Source organism: Diadema setosum, chromosome 15 (assembly GCF_964275005.1).
Source record: "Diadema setosum chromosome 15, eeDiaSeto1, whole genome shotgun sequence".
Lineage (NCBI taxonomy): Eukaryota > Metazoa > Echinodermata > Echinoidea > Diadematoida > Diadematidae > Diadema > Diadema setosum.
The window spans coordinates 7,465,376-7,491,798 of record NC_092699.1 but is presented as its reverse complement, the minus strand read 5'-3'; the positions used below and the strand labels follow the sequence as shown (position 1 = coordinate 7,491,798).

Below are 26,423 nucleotides of genomic sequence, written 5' to 3'. Positions count from 1 at the left end.
TTTTTTTTTTTATAGGGCGTTCATGTTCATTTTCATGCATATTATAGCAACATCATCAAAAATGATTATAATCAAAGCATATAGAGTCGCAGGGTAGGCCTTACTCAACGTGTATATCTAACGGAAAATTAAGAAATGCGACTGGTTTAGATTGGTTTAGCAATAAGTACATGTATAATTAAGTAGCCAAGTGTCTTCATTATATATCAATGAGTGTTTTTGTTTATTTGATCTCTGGTTCGCAAGGGATGTCATGGGAATTCACTTTTTGCGTTGTCTGTTGGTTTGTTTGTTTCTGTTTTTGTTCTTTTCGTTCTGACCTACGATGAAATAAACGGAACACTATACAATATCCTCAAAAGGTTCCCGAACAGTGTGTTTGGTGTGTTATATTTCTCGTCACAATAAAGAGGGCGTGCTCTTCCCAAACTGTCAAAATTATTTTTTTTTAAAGTTAGGCTGATGCTCCGCCACATCGATCAACTGCGTTCAAACATGCGTTATGAAATAATAAGAAGAGTAGGCGTGAGCATGATGGAAGGGTAAAGATTATGAGAGGGGGAAGCAAAAGCAGATGAGGAGAAGCTAAAAGGAGGGAGTAAAAAACAATAAGAGAAGAATAACAAAGAAAAGAAAAACGAAGTGATTTGCAGTCGTAATGTTCCTGTATATTATTATCTTATAGCATGAAAAACCTCGTGAACATTAACTGATTAATAAATATCTTCTTTATTTTTTTACTTTTAGCTTAAAGCTGTTCAATGAGAGCACTACGGTGAGTTGAAATGATGTAGCATTATGTATTTTTGTTTCGTTAGGGTTTTATTTCTTTATAAAATGTTGTTTGAAGTGAATTCTGCCTTGAACGAGACACTCGGGTCGAGGTACGACGACGGTGTATAAATAATAGTGACACGACGTTAGTTTGCTCCTACGACGATATTGCTGCCACTCGACGAGGACTTAATTATAATGGCGGATCCAGGGGCGCGCGCCCCCTCTCTGAAAAAAAAAAAAAAAAATGGGGGGGGGGCGTGGGCCCCCTTTATATTTTGTAAAGGAGCCTCCCCTTACGGAATTCCTGGATCCGTACCTGTTATAGGATTACAGGGTCATATATATGTGTGATAGGGTTTTAGGCTTAGGTTTAGTTTTATGTGAGGATTATGATTAGTGTTAAGGTTGTTATGTCGGAAGAATTGAAGAGTTTGTTTGCAAAAACTGATAAGTTCATATTTGCCAAATGGAGATATTTGCGATTAAAGGTCAAGAAAAATAGAAAGAATAATGATAAAATGTTTTCTTCTTTTGACCATAACTTCAAAAATGTGCCTTTATTTGTAGTGACCAATATATCATTTAAAAGGTATTATTTTGTACTTTATGACAGAAACCGTACTTAAGAATCTTCAAACACTGACTTATCGGTTTTTGCAAACAAACTCTTCAATTTATGTTTGACTTAGCGTGTAGATATATTGGATCAATAATATCGCAGGAGCAAGTGTCATGGAACCCTTTAAAGGACCAGTTCACCTTCATAAACATAAGGATTGAGAGAATGTAGCAATATTAGTAGAACACATCAGTGAAAGTTTGAGGAAAATTGGACAATCGATGCCAAAGTTATGAATTTTTGAAATTTTTGTGTTGGAACTGCTGGACGAGGAGACTACTACAGCTTGTGATGTCATTATGAGTACAACATTATAAAGAAAATGTAAAGAAAATTCGACATATTTTCACTTTTTTCCTCACAACAAAAGAGTATTTGACTTGCCTCTTTCTAAAGGCAGGGGGAATAATATTACCCATTATATGTCGGTAACGAGTCAAATGTGTACTTTTTTCAAAAGATGAAATTTTGTGAAATTCTCTTTATATTTTCCTTATATTGTTGTATGCATGTGACATCGTACACTGCAGTAGTCTTCTCATCCAGCGGTTACTGCACAAAAACTTCAAAAATTCATAACTTTTGAACGGATTGTCCGATTTTCCTCAAACTTTCAATGATGTGTTCTACTAATATTGCTACATTTTCTCAATCCTTATTTTTATGAAGGTGAACTTGTTCTTTAAGAAACATGGATAAGGCGGTAACAATCCGCTGTTATCACCAGCGAACGAATGCACACCATTCAGCTAGCTGTCTCCGATAAGTATTTTTTTCAATCATTTGCATATTCATAAAGCAGCTTACAATTGACAGTTTGTTTGCAAAAACCGATAAGTCCATATTTTTCAAATGGAGATATTTGCGATTAAAGGTCAAGAAAAATAAGGAGAATAATAAGAAAATGTTTGCTTCTTTTGACCATAACTTTAAAAATATACCTTTATCGTATCATGTAGTGACCAATATATCATTTAAAAGGTATTATTTTGTACTTTATGACAGAGACCGCGTACTTCAAAATCTTCAAAAATGGACTTATCGGTTTTTGCAAACAAACTCTTCAATTCATCAAATTAAAGTAAGGCAGTTCTTCGTGTAACGGGATGTATCCTTTGAATTATTCATGATTAAAACATAATCATACAAGCAAATAAACTCAGAACGCTGCAGGTTTGAGGAAATTGAGCAAAACGGATCCGGACAACTCAAAGATATAGTCCCTAATGATTACATTATTTCGAAAGCCCTATTCCCAGAACAGTGATATATTTCGCTTAAAGACTGTGGAATGAATACACTCCATTATGTGGATTGAATGAGCGTTTAGAAATAACGTATACGTATGATACAACACTCGTAATCCATCAGTTCAGTTAGAGCGGAGTCGGACAACGCTTAGAGGTTTAAGGTTTTGTTTTGTTTTGTGTTTTGGTTGTTTGAAAGTTTTTGTACCGTCATCACTATTATAAAACGACTAACAGTCAATGGCGTGTCAGAGTATAATTACGCAATATAATTATGGCATTATTTTGCATGTTAATATTTTCATTTTTATTGAATAGCAGCACTTGATTTATCTCTTTCAGAACGCAGGGAGATTATACTTTCATAATAATGTCTGTAACACGCGAACGGAATGTTATAGATAAATTACGTCTGTATAACGGGAACGGAATGTTATAGATACTTTTTACTGAATAAAAATGTGATTTGGAGGATTTTTTTTTAATTCCTCTGTATCGTTCTTTATACTGAATGGACATAACGAAATTGTTGTAATCTTGATTGTTCAGCAATGACTGTATATCGTTACTTTAAAAACTCAAAGCCTTTGAACAGATTGTCCGACTTACGTCAAACTTCACTGATGTTTTGTGCTAATGTTTCTTCATTCTCTACAACAAAAGCCACATAATTTCGGTTACGAGTTAGGATGGTATCATGACTCCACAAGACTTTCAATGTATACCTTGCACAACATATTTCATAAATTCTCATTCTTTCCCCAGAATACAGATCTTTATTCAATATTTACCATCGAGTCTAGACTGTTTAGAAGTGATGCGACTTATTAACAACGAGGAGTTACGTTAGCAGACATAGTTATGGGGGGGATACAGTTGTACAACTTGTGCACTTGATAAAAGAGAATTGCACTCAGGCCATTCGGGCTATCATTATAATCATCTTTGTCAGATTTTAAAGGATCGATACCACTGTTCCCCAGAAACATTGCATCTAATATTCTTCGATTTTCTTCGTTCACATCACGCTTAACGTTGGCTTTTCTTCACTCTTTTAGAGGTAGTTTTACTCAAGCAAATATTCACATTTTAAGCAAAAAAGCAGAGAAATACTCTCTAAAAAAATCGAGTGAAAATATTCACTCTTAATAAGAGTGAATACAAAAAAGAGTGAATTTAGAGTGAAATTGGAGTGAATTTTGAGTGAAAATGTTCATTTTCACTCATTTTGGAGTGACCTCAAGGATCACTCGAAGATTTTGGAGTGATCCCTGACGTCACTCTTAAACGAGTGAAAATGAACGTTTTCATTAAAAATTCACTCCACTTTCACTCTAAATTCACTCTTTTTTGTATTCACTCTGTTAAGAGTGAATATTTTCACTCGATTTTTTTTTTTTGGAGTACAGAATTAAAGAACATGATGGGCACTCTCAGACAGATTGATAAGGTGCTACCCACGACCTGCAATCAAGATTCCGTGGAAATGGACCCAGCGCTTTTATGAGGGCACACTGCAGTAGTTAATGATATTTGCCCCTCTAAAATCGTATGACTGCACTGTTATAAAATCATATACCCTGAAACTGCGTCCCCCCCCCCCCCCCCCTTTGCGCTGGTAATTATGTATGAAATATATAGCACAGATTAAGGTTTAAAATATTGAAAATGCTTAGTAAGTAAAGGTCTAACACTTTTTTTATTCATTCAGGAGTACATTTGCTCAGAACATTGTGAGACTTAATCCAAAATTTTCACAATTTTGTGGTGGAAACAATAGAATTATATATCAATATAGGGGCCTACACAAAAGAGAAACTCATGACTCTCAAAGTGTTCCGTCTGTTTTTGTTGTTTGTTGTTTGTTGTTTTTTCCTCCGTGGGGCGGGAATGGGAGAAGTCTTAGCCCCTTGATTCGACCACCCACGCCCCCCCCCCCCCCAAAAAAAAAAAAAAACCAAACAAACAAACAAACAAACAAACAAACAAACAAGGTGCATGGTGGGGGGAGGGGTTCCGCAGCTTCTGTGTTTGGAACACCAAACGTCCGGTGGTGGGTGCGCAGCCCCATACACAATTGGCATGAGGTCCATGATCAGGTGATTTGATCATGTGACTCAATAGTGGTTTGCACACTGACTGCTGCACAGCGGGTACCGGCATCGTACCATGCGTCACACACGACCACTTACGGCGGCCCGCGGGATGTTAGTTACCTGACCGCTAAACCAGACTTCGCTTCGGGGACGGAGATTTTCGGCAGATTATCAGGTAGATTGTACATTGTCGAGCTTATTATAATCTCTCAATGGCTATGTCATGATAACGCTCTCACTGAATGTACTGTAAAGCTGTATGCATTGCGATTTTGTTGCAATGACACAGCGTCAGTGATTGGCAATGACGGCCAATGTGTCTGTGTAGAAACACTTCAATCCTCATGAATCGTGATCATGCCGCCTTGCCCTTGTTGCATGTCCCATCCCATGAACGTGAACATGAACATGATGAAATCCAGCTTTGAACCTAGTTGAAGAAATGAATCAATACCTGTTTTAGCTTTTCGTAGGAAATTATACGGTAACATCAAAGGCCAATGCAATAATGGACGGTGTGTAAATTTATTTAGAGGTAGCAAATATAAATGAATCAATTAGTAATTACTATTCAGCTGTTAATGTTAGGCCTAGATCTATACAAATAAAAATTTGCCAGCTGTGCAAGTAAAAACAGAGCCGATGGATCTATATAGCACTCCTGTCCTGGATCCCACGCCACGGCACTAGTGAGTAGTATGGGGGCTGCTAACCGCAGCAGCGACCCCATACGGACAAATACGTACCGTTACTGTGTTACAGCGCCCCGCGACGGGGTTAGGGGGCTGCATGTTCCGAATAGATGAGAGGGGCCGCCTCTTGGAAAGGAGTGGGTGTTCTTGATGTAAATAACTGCAGAGTATATGTGACCCTGCACCACAAAACAAACAAAAAGTCGCGATACATGGATAGTTAGTTAAGAGCATATCGTGAAAGAGCAGACTTCAAGCTTTGAAATAATGTCTAACTCAAATCAATTAAAATGGACTCGCCTAACCTATCTAAATCAAATTATGTAAATATTGGAAAGAAAGCACACACTCCAGAAAAGTGTGAAGTGAGAAAAGAGCCTCTGAAGCACAGGGTCTATTCAAGCATTTTATCTTCACCAAGACATGCTACCTGTGCAATGAATGATACAGAAAAACAGGTTGAAAACCACTGGTTTAACCACAATGAAGGGATTATCAGATTAAGCTGAAATTGGGCACATTCTGTCCATAATAAATGCCAACTTTCAAAGCAGTAGAGTCTAGTATTATCCTTTATAAAGTTATTAGAGTTGAAGGGTGAAGAGTGTGTACAGGGTTTTTTTTTAAGAAATGAAAGGGGGACTCTGAAGACACACCTTATCACACTATTCTTTAAAAAAAAGTGTTCAAGATTAATTGCTAAAAACACACTTTCCTGTTCATTTTATGATCCCAAACTTAAGCATAATGTAGAAGAAGACTTGCTCTTTCAAAAATTATATAAAAGTCAAGATTGACCAAATTTATCCTTTTCACCTATTTTTAGTCCTCACACAAAATCAGTGCGTGCGACTTTTTGTTCGTTTTGTGGTGCACGGTCACATATGATAGGCGGTTCCACAGTTTCGTTATTCTTGTAAAAAATGAGTATTTGTATGGATCAATTGTGGCTTCCGGGACTGTTTTTTGAGGAGGTGGTCATCTTGCCAATAGGTTGCTGGGATTATAATGGCTGGAAGGAGATGATCGCCAGGTAGGCTGTGTTGTCATTGTTGCATTTTATAAAACACTGCTGCTTGCACATGAAGACGGCAGGTGTGTAAGAGGTCATAGTCCAACTTTGATAGTAATGGTGTGACAGGAGATGAGTGTCACTATATTCTAGTAGTAGTATCAGTAAACAAAGCGGGCACCGGCAGCAGCTCATTGTAGGTTTCCTACCTGTTCTAAACGATTGACACTAAAACAAATAATTTCATGAAGGATTCCAGGCCTCTACTCGATGCTCAAGTTGTGGGTGGATGAGTGACTTGTGTGTAGGCTTGGGCTTTCACCTCTTTGGAGAATGGAGACAGTTTCTTTCAAGTAGTCAAGGTCTGCATCTACGTCTACATTGGGGCTATCCTGGGTTTTAGGGGGCTGAATTATATTCTTAGGCTTCAGCCCCTAAACTATCCCTAAACCCTAGTTAAACCCAACTCTAAACTCAAACCCTAACCTAACCCTGGGGTGCCATATGACCGTGTATGCATGTTGTGGTTGCTGGTGCAGTTAACCCTTGAATACCCTGCCTAAACTCTAACCCTGGTAAACCCTAAAGCTGAAAATACAATTACAAACAAGCCCCCAACCCAAACCCTTGCTCCCCCCTCCCCCCCCCCCCCCCCAAAAAAAAAAAATAAAATAATAATAATAATAATAATAATAAAAAGTGTCATGTGATGAACTTGCTGAGTGGAGAAAGTAGCTAATGTATTGGACTATAATGCTCTTCAGTCTTGACCCAATGAGGACAGACTGATTTTGCTACAACATACATTTCCCATAGACGTCTGCCAGAGTATACTCGGGACTCATCCTCAACAGGTTTAAGTTACAATTCTTTATGCTCTCTGTTTCATTGTAACCAAGTATGCACCCAGTAAGAATCAACAACACTGTGAGGACAGTTGCCCAGGCAACCACCTGCAGATGGGCCAATCAAAAAGAAGCTCTCATGAGACGGTTTCCAAGGTCTCTTTATAGTGCTTGTGGACACCATTCACAGTCTGGAGGCTCAGCTGCTAATTGCAGGTTTGTCTGACAGCATCCAGACAATCTCTATGTTTACTATGTCTATTCTTTAATACTATAAGTGTTTATTTATTTTATGTTATTTTTTTTTCTGTCATTAGCCAATTTCATTAAAGTTCAAGAGCTAAATAGTTTCATGGTGAAGACATTCTTGTGCAAAAATACAATTTTGAATTCGAAAAGTCAGTGCCATTTGATGTCCCAAGACATCTGCATGAGACATTCCAGCACACAAATCAAGTGATGTGTTACATATTATTGGCCAGTGGTGGATCCAGGGGGGAGTTCGCCTGGCGCCCTCCCCCCTTTATTTTTTGTAAAAACAGCAGAAATGAAACAAAAAAAAAATTGGGGTGCATGCCCAATATATTATAGGAAAGGCTCCCCCTCTTTACATAATTTCTGGATCTGCCCTTGTTTGCTGTTGTTTACCTATAGGGTGGAGATAAGAAGAGATAAGTGGTGTGTAAACTTGTTTCTTTTTTAAGTTGAACTTCTCAGACTTCACACTTGATCCACCAGGTTACGATATGCAGTGGGTTAACACCGAAATCTTGATTCCAGTTAAACAAAAATTTGTTTGTCCTGTTGTATAATAGTTGAAATCAAACACATCTCAGAATATCAAGCATAAGTCTGTAATTTTTAAAGTGATTCTGATTGGCAAATACCTGACATGTTGGATTTTCTGATAAGTTTGACTGCATCTTTTCATGCAACAGGGCACCTATGTTTGAGATATTGGAATATATACTATATGTATATGCAGATTAATGGATTATATTTTAGATATACAAGTTTAGTACTGCCACCATCAGTATCATAATAGATTTGCCCATGTCTTTCTTTTTGTTCATATCCCTAAATTGCAGTCAATTAGATATCATGTGGAAAAATAAAGATAGGAAGAAGAAAGTAATAGGAGTGTCGGCATGATTATTTCTGTCAGTATCATTCTACAAGCATCTTCTACCATCATTGGTTGATCATGGTTTCCTTTACCCTTTGTTATCCCTTTTTCTGCCATGGCACAGAAATCAAAAGTGTACCTTCAGACATCCCATTCTGGGGCAACAGTGCCAAAGTCGGCTCATCTGCACATCTCCTCAGAGTTGCTCCACTGGCACTGAGGTGCCCCTCACAAGAGACCGGTTCCCCTCCGTTGTCAGGGGTGACTACGGGAAGGTCGGAGAGGACGACGTCAGATTCTTCCACGAGCTCCTGGAGGGGCGCATCATCACAGATGAAGACGAACTGTCGGGAGCCAACACAGACTGGATGAGAATTTGTAGAGGTAAATTGGTCAGTTGAAGGACACCATAGAGTTAAACAATTTGTCTGAGCTGAATAGCAGACTTTTCTATAAAAACAAAAATTCCAAATTTTTTGAACGAGCAAGGTTTTCTTCTATGTTATGCTAAAGTTTGAGATCATAGAGGGAACAGTAAATTGTGTTTTGTGGCAGGGTTTTTTCTTACACTTTTTTTTTTAGCAAAGTGTGATTGCACTGTAGGTATGTCTTACAAAGTGTTACCTTTTCATTTCTTCTAAACCCTGTACACACTCACCACCTTCAACTCTAATAACTTTAGACAGGATATTGCTACTGCTTTAAAAGTTGGCATAAATCATCAACAGTATATGTTAATGAAGAGTGCATAATTCTAGCTAAATCTGATACTCTCTTCATTGTTGTTGCTACAGCGGTTTACATTTCTTTTTTTCCCTATCCAATTGTTTAGATAAGAGAGTCCATTTTAATGAGTTCTACTTCATTTTAACCCTAATCAGGCTGGGGGGGGGGGCGGAATCCGCCCCCCCCCCCCCTGGACGTTTCGCGCAATATCTTCGCAACGCGATAAGCTCCCGCCGCGATGTTTCATGACTTTTTTTCTTTCAAGTATCGCGCAACTTTTGAGACCCAAATTGTTGCGCCCGCGCGTACAGTTTTGACGCGACGCCTGTTCGAAAAAAATTTGTCAACCCCAAAATTGCTCCAAAACGTGATTTTGTGTACAAATCCAATGCAAATTGTGTTTTTTCAATTAATTCACATAAAAATTTATATCTTCACGTAGAATGGCCGAAATTAATTTATTTTAGCATAATAATGCTTCGAAAAATGTCTGTGACAAATTTTGGCCAAAAAACAAACAAAAACAAAAGGTCAAAAAACACAGAAATACATAAGAAATTAAAAAAACAATAAAATATATAAGAAATTAATTTCGATACAGATTTTTTTTATCCTATGTCTCAGAAGAATGATACAAGAAACATTTTAAAAAAGAAATTAGCTTAATTGGAGCATTAATAAGTGATTTAGAGCCCAAAACTGATTTTATGCATAAATTACAATAATTAATTGATATAAAGTATAAGAAAAAATTTTCGGAGAAAGCAACCATACATTTTGATAGAATACATCGCGAGCGTCGCGTGTGCCGATTTTCGGCGCGATCGCACGTTCCATAGGCGAGATCTGAAGGGGGGGCGGAATCCGCCCCCCCCCCATCCCAGATAAAGCATAGCCAAAAAAGCCCAGCCTGATTAGGGTTAAGGCTTAAAGTCTGCTCCTTCAGATTCTGCTTTTTAACTAAAAATCCATGTCAAGTGACTTTTTTGTTGATTTGTGATGTAGTAGGCTTGCTAAGGGCGAAAAAAGGGGTGATCGCTGCATTTTATAGTACAAATGTCTTATTTGGCACACATGTTCCTCTGTACAATTGGAATTTTTTCATCTAAAGAGACAATCTGTATCTATGCAAATAAGCATTAATTTGCATAATTTATGCAAAAATACATATACAATATATGTGCATCCAGCGGAAATACCTAATTCGGTAAAAATATTCTATAGAGTATGTGGAAACAATTCCTGCAAAAATTGATTTCATACCTATGTAAATTAACATCAAAATTTGCATAATTACGCAAGTTATTGTGCAAAAATCTTCATTTTTGAGAGAATTTCTCAACTATTAAGCACTGGATCTTGTACAGTACTCTCCGCATAATCGGGTAGGCTCTAGCAGAGCGTTTCTTACCCAATTAAGCGGAGTACCCGATTAACAGAAGAACACGTCTCATTCACAATTGACACACATAAAGTGTATGTACATAATGCATTGTACACTGCACCAAACACCTGACACTGTATGCTTAAGCTTGCACAACACATTATACTTTACCTCACATTTGCTCAGTCACGAGCAAAAATTTACACTCTTTTTATGGACAAATAATAAGTTTTCAGAAAACTTTGTCGCTTGAATATGGACTCCTCGTTAACAAGCAGGCGTTTTCCGAAATGAACACTTCTATCACGTAGAACGTCGGGTTACTTTTCGATAAGTGAATGCATGGGAAAAACACAATTATGAAGCTGGTACATGACCTGATTTTCGTTGCAAACTTCTCGTGTTGTAAAATGTTGTTGCGGAGCCAGGGAGGAGCGCAAGTGTGTTCAACTCCTGACTGACTATGCAATTGGAATGCCAGCTACATGTGTCTAATGTTCGTTTACATGTGGCAAGTCGGTACTGGTACAAGTGTTTTCATGTCTAGGCTAATTACTCGCAAAATGATCGGTCTTCTTAGCAGATTAAGCAGAGAATGCGATTAGCCGTGGAAATTTTGACATTCATGGTTTCTTAAAGTATTATAGGGCCTATCTGCGATAAAATGTGGGTAGAAATTAGATTAGACGAAAATTATTTACCCGTTTATGCGGAGAGGCAACCCGATTATCAGGTAATTTCAATGTGCATTGGAACTGATTTTGACATTTCTACCCAATTAAACGGAGTACCCGTTTAAGCGATACCCGATTACGCGGAGAGTACTGTAGTACAAAGTTTGAACCTGGGATAGATGTTCCTTGGGTCAAGAGTAAATGATTCATCTGAAGAGACAAACTGTCTCTAAGCAAAAAACCTGTTATTTGCATAATATGCATATCAATACCTACACATCAATAGATAATCAGAACAAACAAAAAGCCTTAATGGAGCTTCAAAGAAACTCCTCTTAAATATAATCCTAGATAGATTTAACCCGTTATAAACACTTTATGAAGCAAAATGAGAAAAGAAATTGAATATATTGAACCATCATTAACAGCTAATTTACATAATCACTAAAGAAAGTAAAGTAAAAACATCATTTTTAAAGTTTTCTTACAGTCAAAGAACTGCATTTTATAATCGAAACTACGGAAGTAGTATGCATTTCCTTTAGTCAAAAGGAAATGGTTTGTAATATCAAAATACTATTTGTCTATGCAAATACCACCTAATTAGCATCTTATGCATATTAATACCCGAATGTACCCGAAGTCAATGGTCAAGGTCGGTTTAAGAAAATGTATCAGTTTACGCGATAACTCGAGACCAGACTACGCAAATTTCACCAAACCTGGTCCAAAGATGACGTATGATGGGGCAAGTGATTAAGCAGTTTTTTTAGTAAAATCAGCAAGAGGTCAAAGGTCAAAAGTTCAAGGTCAATGCTAGAATTTAATTGTTTTCCCCATATCTATGCAACGTCTGAAGGTACTTTCTTCAAACTTACTAACTGCATACAATGTACTACCAAAATAAGATTCTCTAGAGAGTTTCAGGTCAAGAGGTCAAAGGTCAAATTTCATGTGAAAGTGTTTAAATTTCACTTTCTATGCATCTCGCAAATGGTTCAAGGTGTCTTCATGGAACTTAGGGAATTTAGGGGTCAAAGATCAAGGTCAATTGAGCCCTTAAAATTTCACTATTTCCCTCATGTTTTTGCAATGCTTGTAGGAGTTCTCTTGAAACTTCATATATACATGTATTATGTATTAAATGGATATTCTCTGGGAAATTTCCTGCCAAAATGTCAAAGCTTTGATAAAAGTGCTATATTTCACTTTTTCTTTCATATCTTGAATGTGAATCGAGGTGAGATCATGAAACTTAGTACATATTTGTGCATGTTCTACCTGACAGTGATACCTTTGTTTATTATCGAAAAAAACGTTAAGCCCTCCCCTCTCAAGTGTTTTTGTTTCCTCTTGGTAAGTACGAAAGGACATGAAATTCAGTTACATGGTATAGTCATCACCCATTACATTTAATGTATGGGTCGCATGGAAGTTAATTTTGATGCACACATGTATAACCCCTGACATTCTTTATACCTTTTACATTTTTACCTGTGTATTTCTTTTAATTTAACCTCTGACATCTTTACACTAAACCAGTTAACATAATTATTTTTTGGAAAAAGCTTCAAGATCATGTAGGTCATGATCATCTATACAGGTATTAGCTGATATGTGGTGGAATATAACATTCTTTGGACCGCCAGGGAGTTACATTTTCCCAAGGGAAAACAATCACAACCCGGGAGAATATGCCATTTAAGATTTACGTAAACAGCAGCCAGTGACGATTTGTTGACAAATCACATCCTAGTAATTGTAAAAGCCATCGATTTAACTCTTTTATGGCTATGGACATAGTATTTCTGCTTTAATTTATGGTTGAAATTGATTGATTTTAAGTCAGAGACTGAGATTATTTGACTTAAAGTACATGTATAACATCTCCTTTATTGTTCACATGGCAAGTTTTGCATATATTGATTGACATATATCAAAATGTTATTGTTTCTAAATTTCCTAGCATAGTTCCCATGCAATAGTAGCTCATAGTATACTGAGTTAACTTTTTTTTTTTCGGAAACAGACTTTGTTTCTAACTCAAGCTTGTAAGTTCTTAATGTGTGCAGCTACCCTTGCATCCACATAATTTGCACAATCAGTTTGATGTACCGGTAAAAAGCCTCTTACTTGCTTGATTGCCTAGAAAATACAATGAAAATTAGAATTTACTCTTTTACTATAAATATGGTAGTATTTTTTGTAATGATTTTCTAACCATGACCTCAGTTGTGTACTGTTTGCAAGGGAAACACAGTCCTTTTGTAAGCAATATTGTTCAAATTTGCATCTGTTCATATTTAGGCTCTACTGTTAGATTTGCATTATCATATTATTTAAAGAGTGTCACTATCGATTGTTATTTTTTCCACCCTGCAAAGCATTTATGCAATGAGGGAAAATTGATAGTAAAAATCATTTCAAAGATCAATATGTTTTGAAATTTCACGTCTGGTGTACTTATTTACATAATTTATGCTTAAAATGCCTAAGTTAATTTAGCAATATGGAAACAATTTAAGCGACTGAAAAGTGTTGCTGTGAGAATATTGTCTTATTCTATTAGCTTTTTGGATATTAAGTTCAAAGCGACGTAAGACATTGTCACATTAAGGCTTATTGTTTGTTCTGATTATCTGTAGATGTGTAGGTATTGATATGCATATTATGCAAATAACAGATTGTTTTCATAGAGACAATTTGTCTCTTCAGATGAATCATTTACTTTTGACCCAAGGAACATCCATCCTAAAAGGTTGAAACTTAATAGTGCTTAATAGTTTAGAAATTCTCTCAAAAATGCAGATTTTTGCACAATAACTTGCGTAATTGTGCAAATTTTATGTTAATTTACATACACTGTAGGTATAAAATCAATTTTTGCAGGAATTGTTTCCACTTAACTCAATAGAAATTTTTTGCCAAATTAGGTATTTCTGCTGGATGCACATATATTTTTGAATAATTTCATATGTATTTTTGCATAAATTATGCAAAATAAGGCTTATTTGCGTAGATACAGATTGTCTCTTTAGATGAAAATTTTTCAATTGCCCTAGGGAACATCTGTGTCAAGTAGGACATTTGTACTAAAAAATGCAGTGTTTACCCCCTTAGCAAGTCTACTAATGCAGGGTCACAAATTGTTGCAATCCAAGAGCTTGAAGAGGGAGCAGACGTAGATTGGCTACCCTTGGTACAGACGCAGCTGAAATGTGCAGAAGAAAAGATTCATTTTAACTACTTATCGGCTCTCGGAACTCCATGAATCCACTTCAAAATGTGATAATATCCCTTGTACCATTAAATCGTCCACATCCTTGAATACCGTTGATACAATTGAATGTGCATTGTAGTGAAAGCCATTCAGTATAATCATAAACTATTGGGGAAATAAAGAATAGAATGGAATTGAATTTACTCAACAAGGTGCTACCATATACAATAGACTGATAGTAATGAGAGAAAACAGAAAATAAATTGGATTCTTCTCATCTTCCGGTAACTATTATATCAAGTGTTGTTTCGAGTCTAATAAGTGGAATATTTACATAAAATCTGTATATTCAAAAATAAAGAATAGAATGGAGTTGAATTAACTCATCAAAGTGCTACAATATACAATAGTCATGAGAGGAAACAGAAAATAAATTGGATTCTTCTCATCTTCCGGTAACTATTATTATTGTTTAGAGTCTAAATAAGTGGAACATCTACATAAAATCTGTATACTCAAAGAGGCTGTGGTATGTGAAGACCTTGAATAAAGATCCAGAACTGCAATGGCATGATTACCATGCTCTATTCAAACAACAAATCCAGGGGCTGCGAGCAATTGAGGGTATCGCCAATACGTAGGTGCCGTGCGCAGAGCAGCGTTTTAGATGCATTGTGGGATAGCTTGGGTGGCAAACTAGCCCCGGTTTTTGCTGCACATGCACTTACAACATGCTCTGTCTTTATAAAGAAGTATTTTTTGTTGAAGATTTCTTCGCTTTCCATCATGTGATTAGCACATTGAAGCCTTGCAGTAGTGAACCATGACTCTAGTGACCGCAAATCAGTAAAGCTTAGACACTTTCAACTCTTTTAAGCTGAATTATAGCCAAGAAAAAAAAGGGCTAACATCGGAAAAGCAGACAAAGAACTCCATTGAATGGTATGGGAACTACGACTTGCGTTTGACAACCAGAAGCGAACAATGGACCGAGGAATCCCACAGTACACCTGTGACAGAGCTCTTTAGCGTGCGCAGGAGTTTTTAATGTCATTGGCGATAGCGAGAATTGGTTAGCACACAAGTGGAGTTATATAATAATGTAACCCTTTGCCCCACAAGTATATGGCAATTCTGCGTAGAGTGAATGCATCACATATCTAGTTCCTGTGAGATGAGAAAGTTATGAATGCAGAATATTACGTTTCGTGAAGAGCTGTTTGTATCCCTCTTGCATCACAAAGAGAGGAAGAGAGAGAAAGTACACAGCTATTAAACCTGTTCAGGATGGACTGATTTTGCTTCAACATGCCTTTCCCACAGACACCAGCCTGAGTATACTCGGGACTTGTCCTCAGCGGGTTAACAGGGGAACGCTGACTGGTTTTATGTAATAGAAGTCAATCATCGAGTTAGAAATCATCAGTTATTATGCAAGTAGTATTCCAGTTCTCAGCTTTGCTTTTAGGAATCATAATGAGAGGTATAGTGAGCTAACTTGCATTACTGTTGAAAACCCCCTCCCCTCCCCTCAAAAAAAAACACAAACAAACAACAAATCATTTGTAACAATGATAAAGACCCTTATGTGTTTAGATTGGAAAAATTAAGTTACATTGTATACCTTGTGTAAATGAAATCCTTCTATAATGATGTAGATTGTGGCAATGAGAGGGCAAAAGCCGGTATACCTGTGCCTCACCACCATCCCATCATAACTCATGATTTTAATTTTTTTCTTTCTTTTCTTTTTTTTTTTTTTTGGGGGGGGGGGTGCTAGTTTGATTTTAACCTTATAGGATGAGTACAGAGTATCCGAGTGTACTCGGGTTAACCTGTTCTTTATGGCAACCTGATATGCCAGGTTCTCCAAATGTAGACAAGAGTGTCTGCATGTATGCCCTGAATTCATGTTAACATTTGGTATGCTGACCAGACAAATGTCTATGATTGAGTGGTGAGAGTTTTTCCATTAATATATGTTCTTTTACTGTATGAAAAGTGCATACATTTTTGTCTAATTTACCCTTTCCAACATAGCAGTGTGCTTGTTTTGTTGTAAAACTTTTATAAAGATGTACATAGCAATCAAGCTGAGCTCATTAGATGTAGACTTTTACTTTACAGTGTCATGTATAGCAAAAGAGTCTGCGAGCCAAGCTTGTGCTCTGTTCATATTTCACGGCCGATTGATATTTCATATTGTTCAATGGCACATGCAGTTGAACGTGGAAAGTAGATACATGTACTGGAAAGAATCGGTTGCAAGTGGTTATAAAGGAAAATCTGCGATATTTACATGTCAGTGTTGCCAAATTTGGAGCGTCAAAATCTTTTCTCATTTGCAGGCAGCAGCCGGCTCATGCTGAGGCCAAAGACAACCGAAGAGATGTCCAAGATCCTGGCCTATTGCCACAGCAGAAACCTGGCAGTTGTCCCTCAGGGTGGCAACACCGGTCTGGTTGGGGGCAGTGTGCCTGTCTTTGATGAGGTCATTGTGTCAACGACTCTCATGAATCAAGTCCTGAGCATCGATGAGACATCAGGTAACAAATTTCTCTGGGCAAAGAGCATGAATGGTGGTCCATTCTTGAATTTCCTGTAATGAAATAAAGAGTTCCGTATTTGCCACACACCAGTTACCCTTTACATGTACAGTTGAACCTCTCGTATCCGGACAAGTCGGGACCGGGGCTCATCCGGATAAGGGATTAGACCGGATACTGGAGACTCAATGCTTTATACATGTACAGCTGTACATATACATACACATGTACTGATGTAGCCCATTGTAGTACCACATGTAGTAATGTGTATACTGCAACCTTTTCATTGTTACATTTGGGGATGTTTGGGGATGTTAAAATGTCTGAAGGTAAGCAATTTGGGAGGAAATTTGATGTAATGTATGTTAATCATGTTGGAAGTAATATGTAATTCATGTGTGTTTGTGTAGGAGTTCTCAAGGAGTTGGGAATCCCCCTTTCCTCCCATAATCATTAAAAAAAAAAATCACGGCGAGATTGCGTCCGTATAATAGAGAGATCCGGATAAAGGGAGGCTGGATAAGAGAGGTTCAACTGTACACACATGTATGTAGAGTCTTTGTGGCTTAGGTTTGTATTCCACCAAAACTTTGTCTGGGTTATTACCCCATTCCACACAGATTTATATTATATTGGATGGCTATAAATGGGATACCAGGGAATATTGCACGAGTTAGGGCCAATATTGCACGAATCGAAGATGAGTGCAATATTGACTCTAACGAGTGCAATATTCCCTGGTATTCCATGAATCAAGGCCATCCAATATAATTATTATCATCTATACAATCAAGTAGAGCAACCATGAACTGCACAAAATTACCCGGCTTCTACTCGTCTTTGAAGTTGACTCGGCATTCCCATCCCAGCGCTGAAAAGGGGAAGCCCCTAAAACTGCGTATTGAAACAAACAACTAGCAAGATGTTTGCGCGCGTGTGAAAAATGTAACAAAATGACGCGCACTAGTAGCAAGCATTTGCGCATTCAGCAAGCGCTCACGCAATAAACGAGACAGAATTGAATATCGTGTGATCTTGAACGGCAATTAACAACGGTAGCCTATGGGGAATTAATACGTTGGTCTATGCGATTCGTTCAATATGCTCCGATATTGAACGGTAAAAATTGAGCGGACTACAATACGCGTTTTTAATGCGCCGCTAAAACGTCCTATATAGATGATAATTTCTCTTATTGGTCATTCATCAGAAGCAAAGTTTGCTCCTTCCGGCAACCTACCAAAGTTTATCGAATTGCAGTCTGATGAATCCGCCTTGATTGGTCGACTTTCAGATGAGTGTCAGACGTGTGACGTGTGATCATCATCAGATGATTTTGCCTCATCAGATCATCGCCTGACATGTTTGACACTGACCGATAGTCGACCAACACAAGTCAGATCCATTGGACTGCGCAGAAGCGATGAACTTCACTTCCGATGAGTGACCGATGAGAGAAAATCTCTGTGGAAAGGGGGTATAAAGAGCTTGAATGGTGTTGCACACTTGAATCCCCTGCTATAGAATAGCCTGCCCTGCTATACACCAGTTATCATTTAACCTGTTGAGGACAGTTTGATTTTGCTACAGCACACATTTCCCATAGATGCTTGCCCAAGTATACTCGGGACTCGTCCTCAACGGGTTAAGTGAAATCCATATGGCTTTGGCACCAGTTACCTGATAAGTAGGATCTGTGTGGCTTGGTTTCTATTCCACATGTTTCATCACATGCCGTGTTCAAAAGTAAGAGAGACTAATTTTGCCATGTTTTTCAATCTTAAAGCTAGTGTAATCGTAACACCCAGTTCATCAGGTGGCATCCTGCATTTCAATAAATATTTTTTGCCGAATTGCCCTTATCAGAAATGGGAACAACAATCCTTATTTGTAACTGTAAACCACAGTTTATACATAGGTCAGTGACATCAAGAACTTAAACATTCATAAAACCTTGATGATAGTCATAAAAACCACAAACAAAAAAATAAACTTTGCCATATCAAAGTCTCTTGCCTTCTTCCAGATTTCCTATAAATTTCTGAAGGTTGTGGTCTACAATTCAGCCAGTACCACTGGTAACCCATTGAGGATGAGTCCTGAGTGTACTTGGGCAAGCATCCATGGGAAATGTGTGTTGTAGCAAGATCAAATCGTCCTCAGTGGGTTAAGCAGAGACTTTTACGTTGCCATGCAGACATTGCTCCCTTAACTCTTTATGCGCTACAGTGCACACCCGTGTGCCTCATTATTCCAAGACTGCAACACAGGCACGCTTTGGGAAGACATAATGTTTTTCAGATCCGTGCACGTAACTGTTTGCTAATTCTTGTTAAATGCCAGACAAGCATTGAGCAAAGCTGTAGAGAAAGTCAGACGCTAAGTCATGATAAATTTTTTGACAGATTTGATTATTTTTCTCTGCCAAATGAGCAGTAGTTATATAACTGGCACAGGCATGACTTTTGCGCACACACATACACAAAAAAATGACAGAAACTTTGAATTATCTTTGAAAACTTTGAAAATCCAATAGGGAACACCACTTGATATTCAATCACCACACAATGCAAGCTATGTGTGAGAGGAACAGAATTGCAAGCAAAGCTTTCATTGTACTATGGCATTTGGCAATTACGTAATTGATCGGCGTGGGCAGGTTTGAGCAGAATACGCGAACTAGGTACACAGTCACCCGACTCGGGCTTGAGAGCGTAGCACATAAAGAGTTAATGGAACTTTTTCTACTCGTAAATTCAAATGGCATCTTTGAATTGAATTTTCATTAAGTATCTGTGATTTAAATGTGCCCTTATTGCACTTTGTTCACTGATTACCAGGCATGGTTGGGAGCTTTCTTTGGCCAATTGCATGGATGTCTGGAAAATAATTGCCAATCAGTGTAGAGTACCTAATCCCTATTGTGTCACCATGGCCATCCTGTTGCATTGAGGCACATTGATACTAATCTATGGAATGCATTAAATTTTACAACTATAGTCAAGTACTGAATGCTGGTGGAAAATCATGGCAAGTCAAGTTGCACGTAGGTGCTTAGGCACATAAAGTGTTTCACATTTCATATTTCTACTCTGAAGGGTATTTATCTCCGAGACTACTGTATACGCCATATATTTCGCGAGTCTAAATTTTCGCGAATTGGGACTTCCCGACAATTTCGCGAGTGGTTAAATTCGCGATTGTGGAGTCCTGTACTGAACAGAGAAAGGTATACATGTATGTCATATTCATATCGGCATCAGAGTCAATATTTTCGCGTGTTTTTAATTTCGCGAATAGCAGCTGACTCGCGAAATTCGCGAAAATAAAAACCTCGCGAAATATTCGGCGTATACAGTATTTCAGCCTACCTGCTCCTCAATAACTTGCAAAATTTTAGTCATGGAAATAAAGACGATGCAAAATGAATATTCCAGTGATGAGTCAAGGTGAACAGAAACAAAATATCAAATCCTGGTGAAGTATCTTGAATGTTTCATAATCTTGATTCCACTGTTCAACATCAACAGGTGGAATCCAGTGTACGATGTCCTATTTGTGTGATTACTCTGATACAGTAAATTATTGTGAAAGTGGAAATTTTCATGGTGTTGAAACTTCCGTGCATTTCGCAACCAGAAACTAGTCGCACTAGTAGTGCAAAAATAAAAGCACACAAGTATTTTTGCTTGCCATATGTTCCTGTAGTTAATGTCTTGATTCTGCAGAATTAAAATCATGCAAATCTCATCTTACCCAGCTTAGCACACACACACACAAAAAAAGAAAAGTAGTCTCACAAAATTATCCACTTTTATATATTTTGTATATTATCTCTGTACCTACAAAGTACATGTACATAAGGCAATATGATTTGTGATATTTTTTGTTCTTTGTTCTCCCCAGGAATATTAGTGGCCCAGGCAGGGTGTGTGCTTGAAAAGTTGGACAGTGTTGTGAGTGAGTATGGCCTAGCCATGCCCCTGGATCTCGGTGCCAAGGGCAGCTGCTGCATCGGGGGTAACGTGTCCACCAATGCTGGGGGGCTGAGGCTTCTAAGATACGGGTCACTGCACGGTACTGTCCTCGGAGTGGAAGCAGTAAGTCACAGATAATGATAATCTTATAGACATTCCAGGTGAAATCTAAATGAGCATATTGGTAAAAGCATTGTACATCTCACATATTGTTCAACTTAAACCACAATTTGATTGGGAGGTGTTGATGCGTGCATAAAAATCAATAGTTGGGAACAGGCTTAGCTTACCCCAGGTCGTTCTTTTAACATGATTGCTGCATTTATGATTTTTTTTGGTATTAAAAATATATGTTTTTACTAACATTCGTCCTGAAAATAGTTATTTCCTGTGGTTAGAACAATAATTATGACATTAATACAAATGAGGATGAATACAAATACAATTAGGAGGATGAAGATAATGGTCATAATCATCATTGTCATCATCATTATCATGTTAATCATGGTCAGTGCTGATATAAAGTCTATGCTATTCACCCAAATGTAAAGATACTTGTTACCATATTATTCTAAAATGCTTCATAACATGTGATCAGTGGTACCACCTACAACTGTACTTTTAATTCTGCAGAGATTATCTTATGATTATGCTGATAGCATCAATGATAATGTTTCACTAATTTAGTGTAATCTCTTAATTTTAGCATGACAGTATCAGAGGAAGGATGCCTAGGACACCATATAGTTTTGAAAGGAAATAAGCAAGAAATATTATTGATAGTGTGCCAGACTATAAATGAATTTCATATTAAGGACACATGCTTCCACTGCACCCATTTACACAAAAAAAAAAAGTAATGAATAAATAAATAAATGAAAAATATTCAATCTAAAAAGAGTGGTGCATGGGCCCCATACTCAGGTTTAAAACAGAATAAACACTAAACAAAAAAAGGTGAAATGATAAATCAGTCTGACAGCACTATGGGGCATTTTATATGTGCAAACTGTTGATTTGTGTTCAACATATCTTTCTTGCGTGCATGTGCGGCAAGGAACACATTCTGAACCAGGTCAAGCAAAGCAATAAGCCCTAGATTAGAGGGGTGTGTCAATAGACTGAAATAGCTTTTGTAGTGATGTTACATTGTCTCTTTCATAGTATTCATCACCATGAATTGACCTTGTAACAATTTTTATGTACTTTGGGTGAGGCTCTTTTTATTTTCAAGCATGGAAGGCAGTAGGCATGGATAGACACATTCTTTTAGGAAACTACATTGTACACAATGTACCGTACATGTAGAATGACCTACTACGTACTGTGTAAAATAATGAGAAGCACATTACTAGTGATGTCACATACTCCATTTATACAGGGTATTTAGAGCGTTCCAGGGCCCATTTCATTTTAAAAAAAAGTTGATATGATAGCAACTCTAGCTAGAATGGCAATTGTCATGGTAAAGACAAGAATCCAGCTTTCTGAGTGGCTGTTGCTATTTGAAGTTGCCATGCCAGCAAGAGTTGCTATCCCAACATCTTTTATGCAATTGAGCCCAGGAGCACTCCTTAACCCGTCGAGGACGGACTGATTTTGCTACAGTACAACATGAATTTCCCATAGACAATTACCTGAGTATACTCGGGACTCGTCCTCAATGGTTCAAGCCTTCTGAACTCTGTTTGAACAGACAATCAAGCTCTCGAGCACTCTAAAGTTATGCCCCTCTAAAGGCTCTAGGTTGAGGAGTGTATGTGAAATGCCTGACACACTGTTGAAATGATCACCAATGTTTAGAGTGCTCCAGTAATGGGTATGTGGTGAGGGCTGTGCATTTAGTTTATCATATTAGATGTTCCCATGCACCAGGAGGTCACCGTGACATTAAAATGCCCCTTTCAGCCACTTTGAATGTGGTCTCAATGAGTGATGTTTTTCGGTATGAAATGCATAACTTTCAGTAGACTGAGCATTACTTGCGATCAGTGACAAGGTTGTTTATGAAACACAATTGTTGATTGATTGCAACTTACACTCAATCCTTATGAAACAGGCCCTAGATATCATGTATTTATTTCTTCACTACGTCTCCCTGCACTGTGGCATTCCCTGCATCAAAACTTTGTTCCCTTGTTGTATGAAAATATCCTTGAATAGAGGTGTAGCATGCATGAAGAGAATATAATGACGAGTGACAACCATGTGCCAAAGACCTGAGTAGATATCTTTCACATGAATCCCATGCCTTGCTTCTCCCATTTAGGTTCTCGCAGATGGCCAAATTGTAGACTGCCTATCCTCCCTGAACAAGGACAACACTGGGTATGACCTGAAGCAACTCTTCATTGGTTCCGAGGGGACCCTGGGCATCATCACTGCAGTGGCCATCAAGTGCCCGCAGAGGCCAAAAGCCGTCAACCTCGCGTTTCTAGGTGAGCTCAGTCGCGTGCAAACTACAGGCTGGAATGTGGCTTCCCTCATAATAATGTAGAGTCCCCATGTCTCTCCGTGCTATTTGGGGATTCATTGACAATAACAAAGATAGTTGTAAGATGTGTCTATGGATCTTGTGGGGGGATGTTGTGGATGTTGTTTTTGTTGGAGAGGGGGGGGGGGAGGCTGCTGCATTACCAATGGTCAAATGGAGGTGATTCAAAGGATCTGTTTAATACACTTAATCCCATATCCATAAATGCAGTTACTTGCGCTCATGACACAAAATCAGAAGTCTCCTTGCTGATTGCATTTGTTATTTCTTCAAGAACTACTGATTATTTTCAAAACTGCTTGTCAGATTAATACTTGTACTATTTTACTTTTTTGAGAGAGGGCACACTTTGTAAAAAAAAAAAAAAAAAAAGAGTGCTGGAAACTGTTAAGAGCGATCCCAATGGGGGAAGCCATGCAGATCATTGTGTTTCATTAATTAGGTTGTTTGTGCAGTGGATGCTACTACAGTGGTCACCGCTTAACCCTAAAGGGGCCGGGCTTTTTTGGCTATGCTCAGGCCGGGGGGGGGGATGGATTCCGCCCCCCCCCTGAGATCTCGGCCATCGGTGGCGCGATCGCGATGAAATTTTGCATGCGTGAGACCTGCGTCATAATCTACAAGATTGTGTCATAAGATTTTTTGAAACAATAAATTTCTAATTTTAATTAATTAATTATGCAAATTAAGCTCAAGATCATATTTTAGCCTAATTAAAAGCATTGAGAGTCTAATTTTTGGTCTGTAAATCTGTTGCAGCATATTCAACAATTGTACATCACAAATACTTCCAAAATTCATTTCAATTCTTATGTATTTTATTGTTTTCAGAATTTCTTATGTATTTCTTTATTTTTCAACTTTTGTTTTTTCTTTGTTTTTTCATTGGAAGTTGTCACTGACCACTTTTCTACCATAATTTGCACAAAACTAATCAATGAAAGTGATTAATTGTAAAAATAATCAGGTTTTTATGACTTTCACGACAGAGCACTGTTTTCCATAGGAAATGTACACAAAATCACAAAATTGTGCCCGTTTTGGGGCGACATTCCGTTACAAAAATGGGCGTGGCTTCGCAAAAGTACGCGCGGACGTCGCAAATTTGGTCTCAAAAGTTGCGCGAGACTTGAACAAACAAAGTCAAGAAGCCTCGCGACGAGGCCTTCTCGCGTAACAGAATTATAGCGCGAAACGTCGAGGGGGGGGGCGGATTCCGCCCCCCCCCCCCCCCGGCCCTTTTAGGGTTAAGTGGGAGGGGTTGGGAGACAAGTTTTTGCCCGTCTAACTGGCGCTCTCACTCATTACAAGCTGTGGCTGGTATTGGCCCATGCAAACCACACAACATGAAGCCCAGTTTGTGGGCATTACATTAAACCATGCACAGTTGTTAAACCCACTGATAACCAGAGCAACTAGTATGCACATGCTAAGATGCGCAGACACAAACCCGCAATAAAACATAAAAGACACAGCAGTCTCATGATTCAGGGAAATGTACATTGGAACAAACCTTTGTTCATTAGATCCTCAAAATAAGCCCTTTTAGAGTTCACAGTACATACAGTGTAGCAAGTCACAATAGCTATGACCCTATCAATGCAGAGAGGGAGACAGCACTGTTCACTTTAAAGGCCCTGTTTACCTTTGGGAACAGTGATTTTAAAAATTGTCAAGCTATGACATTAAATGCATATGTGTACATGTAGGTCTGTACCACAAAGCATCCTATTATATAAAATTTTGGCGATAAAGCCTAAAATATAAGGAGATATCTGTATTTTTCTAAATAAGCTATAACTGTAGATGGTTTAGTCTGGAAACATTTTTATTATAACTACGTTGTATTGTTCACATTTTGTATATTTAAAAATATTCAACCGATTTTTATTTTGGTTGTTTCTTTCCCTAACTCACATTTAAAGACATATCATTCCTTTTGCATGCAAATTTTTGAAAATTTGGTGAGAACACTTAGGTATTGAAGAAAACATTATTTGGAAACCTCCTGTAAATTTTGAACTCAAAAGGGTCTTTATTGAGTTAAATTGACTGTTAAGATTCGAATAATTTTTTCGTACTGCGAAAAAACTACAAATCTAAACTACTACGTAGTCTACTTTTACAGACCTGTGTGATGCACTTTTGTAGTTCATGTAAGTGTCGTGTTGTTATCTGCCATAGATAACAAAGTTAAAGAAGCTAGTGAATTCTTCCTTTCCAACAGCTTTAACATGCATATCTTCTGTTCAAAGTATAAGTATCATATTACAACCACATTGGTATTAGTATATGCAGCTGTGTCTCGTACACAAAATACATGAGGGTGAGCATTTGGTGCATTACGTATTTGAATTTTAACGGCCAACAACCTTCAAATATCACAGAATGTTAAAGCTTTACAATAGTCTTGTCATTGTGGTGGAATATCATGTTCTGTGCTATTTGGGAAGGAATTCAAAAGGGACCGTCTTTAAGAACTATTTTTAAAGCACTAATGCTGGGTTTTTATTTCAACTGCAAATGGTAAATCATGCCTTTACATGTTAACAACTGATTGATACAGACACATGTTTTGCTCTTATTCATGCCTCTTTATGCTGACTGTCACACACAAACACACACACCACGTGAATACTACACACAAACCGGGAGAGTTTGGGCCGCACACAGGGTAGGTGATCTGACTCTCAGTATTACACTGAGAGGGTGGTAAGTGCATGAGTAAAAGCTACCGACGCTCGATAGACCACTGCGTAACAGCAATCGCTTGGACTGCAATCAACATAATGTGGAATTGGCTAGAAAATAACCCATCTGGTAATGGAAATGAAATCTCTGTGACTGTGTCTATGGTTTTACTTATTATTCTTAGACATTAATGATGGGCAATGGAAGTGTTTCAGCTAAAATATGTCCTGATATTAAACAATTTATGGTTCCAATTAAGTGGTGGAAATAGCATGTGAAACTTTAGTTACATCAAGC

At 37.9% G+C, this 26,423-nt stretch overlaps 1 protein-coding gene across 1 annotated transcript in view; it reads left to right on the top strand.

Moving 5' to 3' along the window:
* The first annotated feature begins 8,689 nt into the window (after positions 1-8,689).
* The window catches only part of LOC140238473 (D-2-hydroxyglutarate dehydrogenase, mitochondrial-like), a 34,712-nt gene continuing 16,978 nt past the window's right edge, over positions 8,690-26,423 (top strand). Inside the window, exons 1-4 of the mRNA XM_072318376.1 lie at positions 8,690-8,798; positions 16,767-16,964; positions 20,871-21,064; positions 23,211-23,379. Of these exons, the coding sequence (XP_072174477.1) occupies positions 8,783-8,798; positions 16,767-16,964; positions 20,871-21,064; positions 23,211-23,379 (577 nt within the window). The 5' untranslated portion in view covers positions 8,690-8,782. The remainder of the gene's footprint in view (positions 8,799-16,766; positions 16,965-20,870; positions 21,065-23,210; positions 23,380-26,423) is intronic.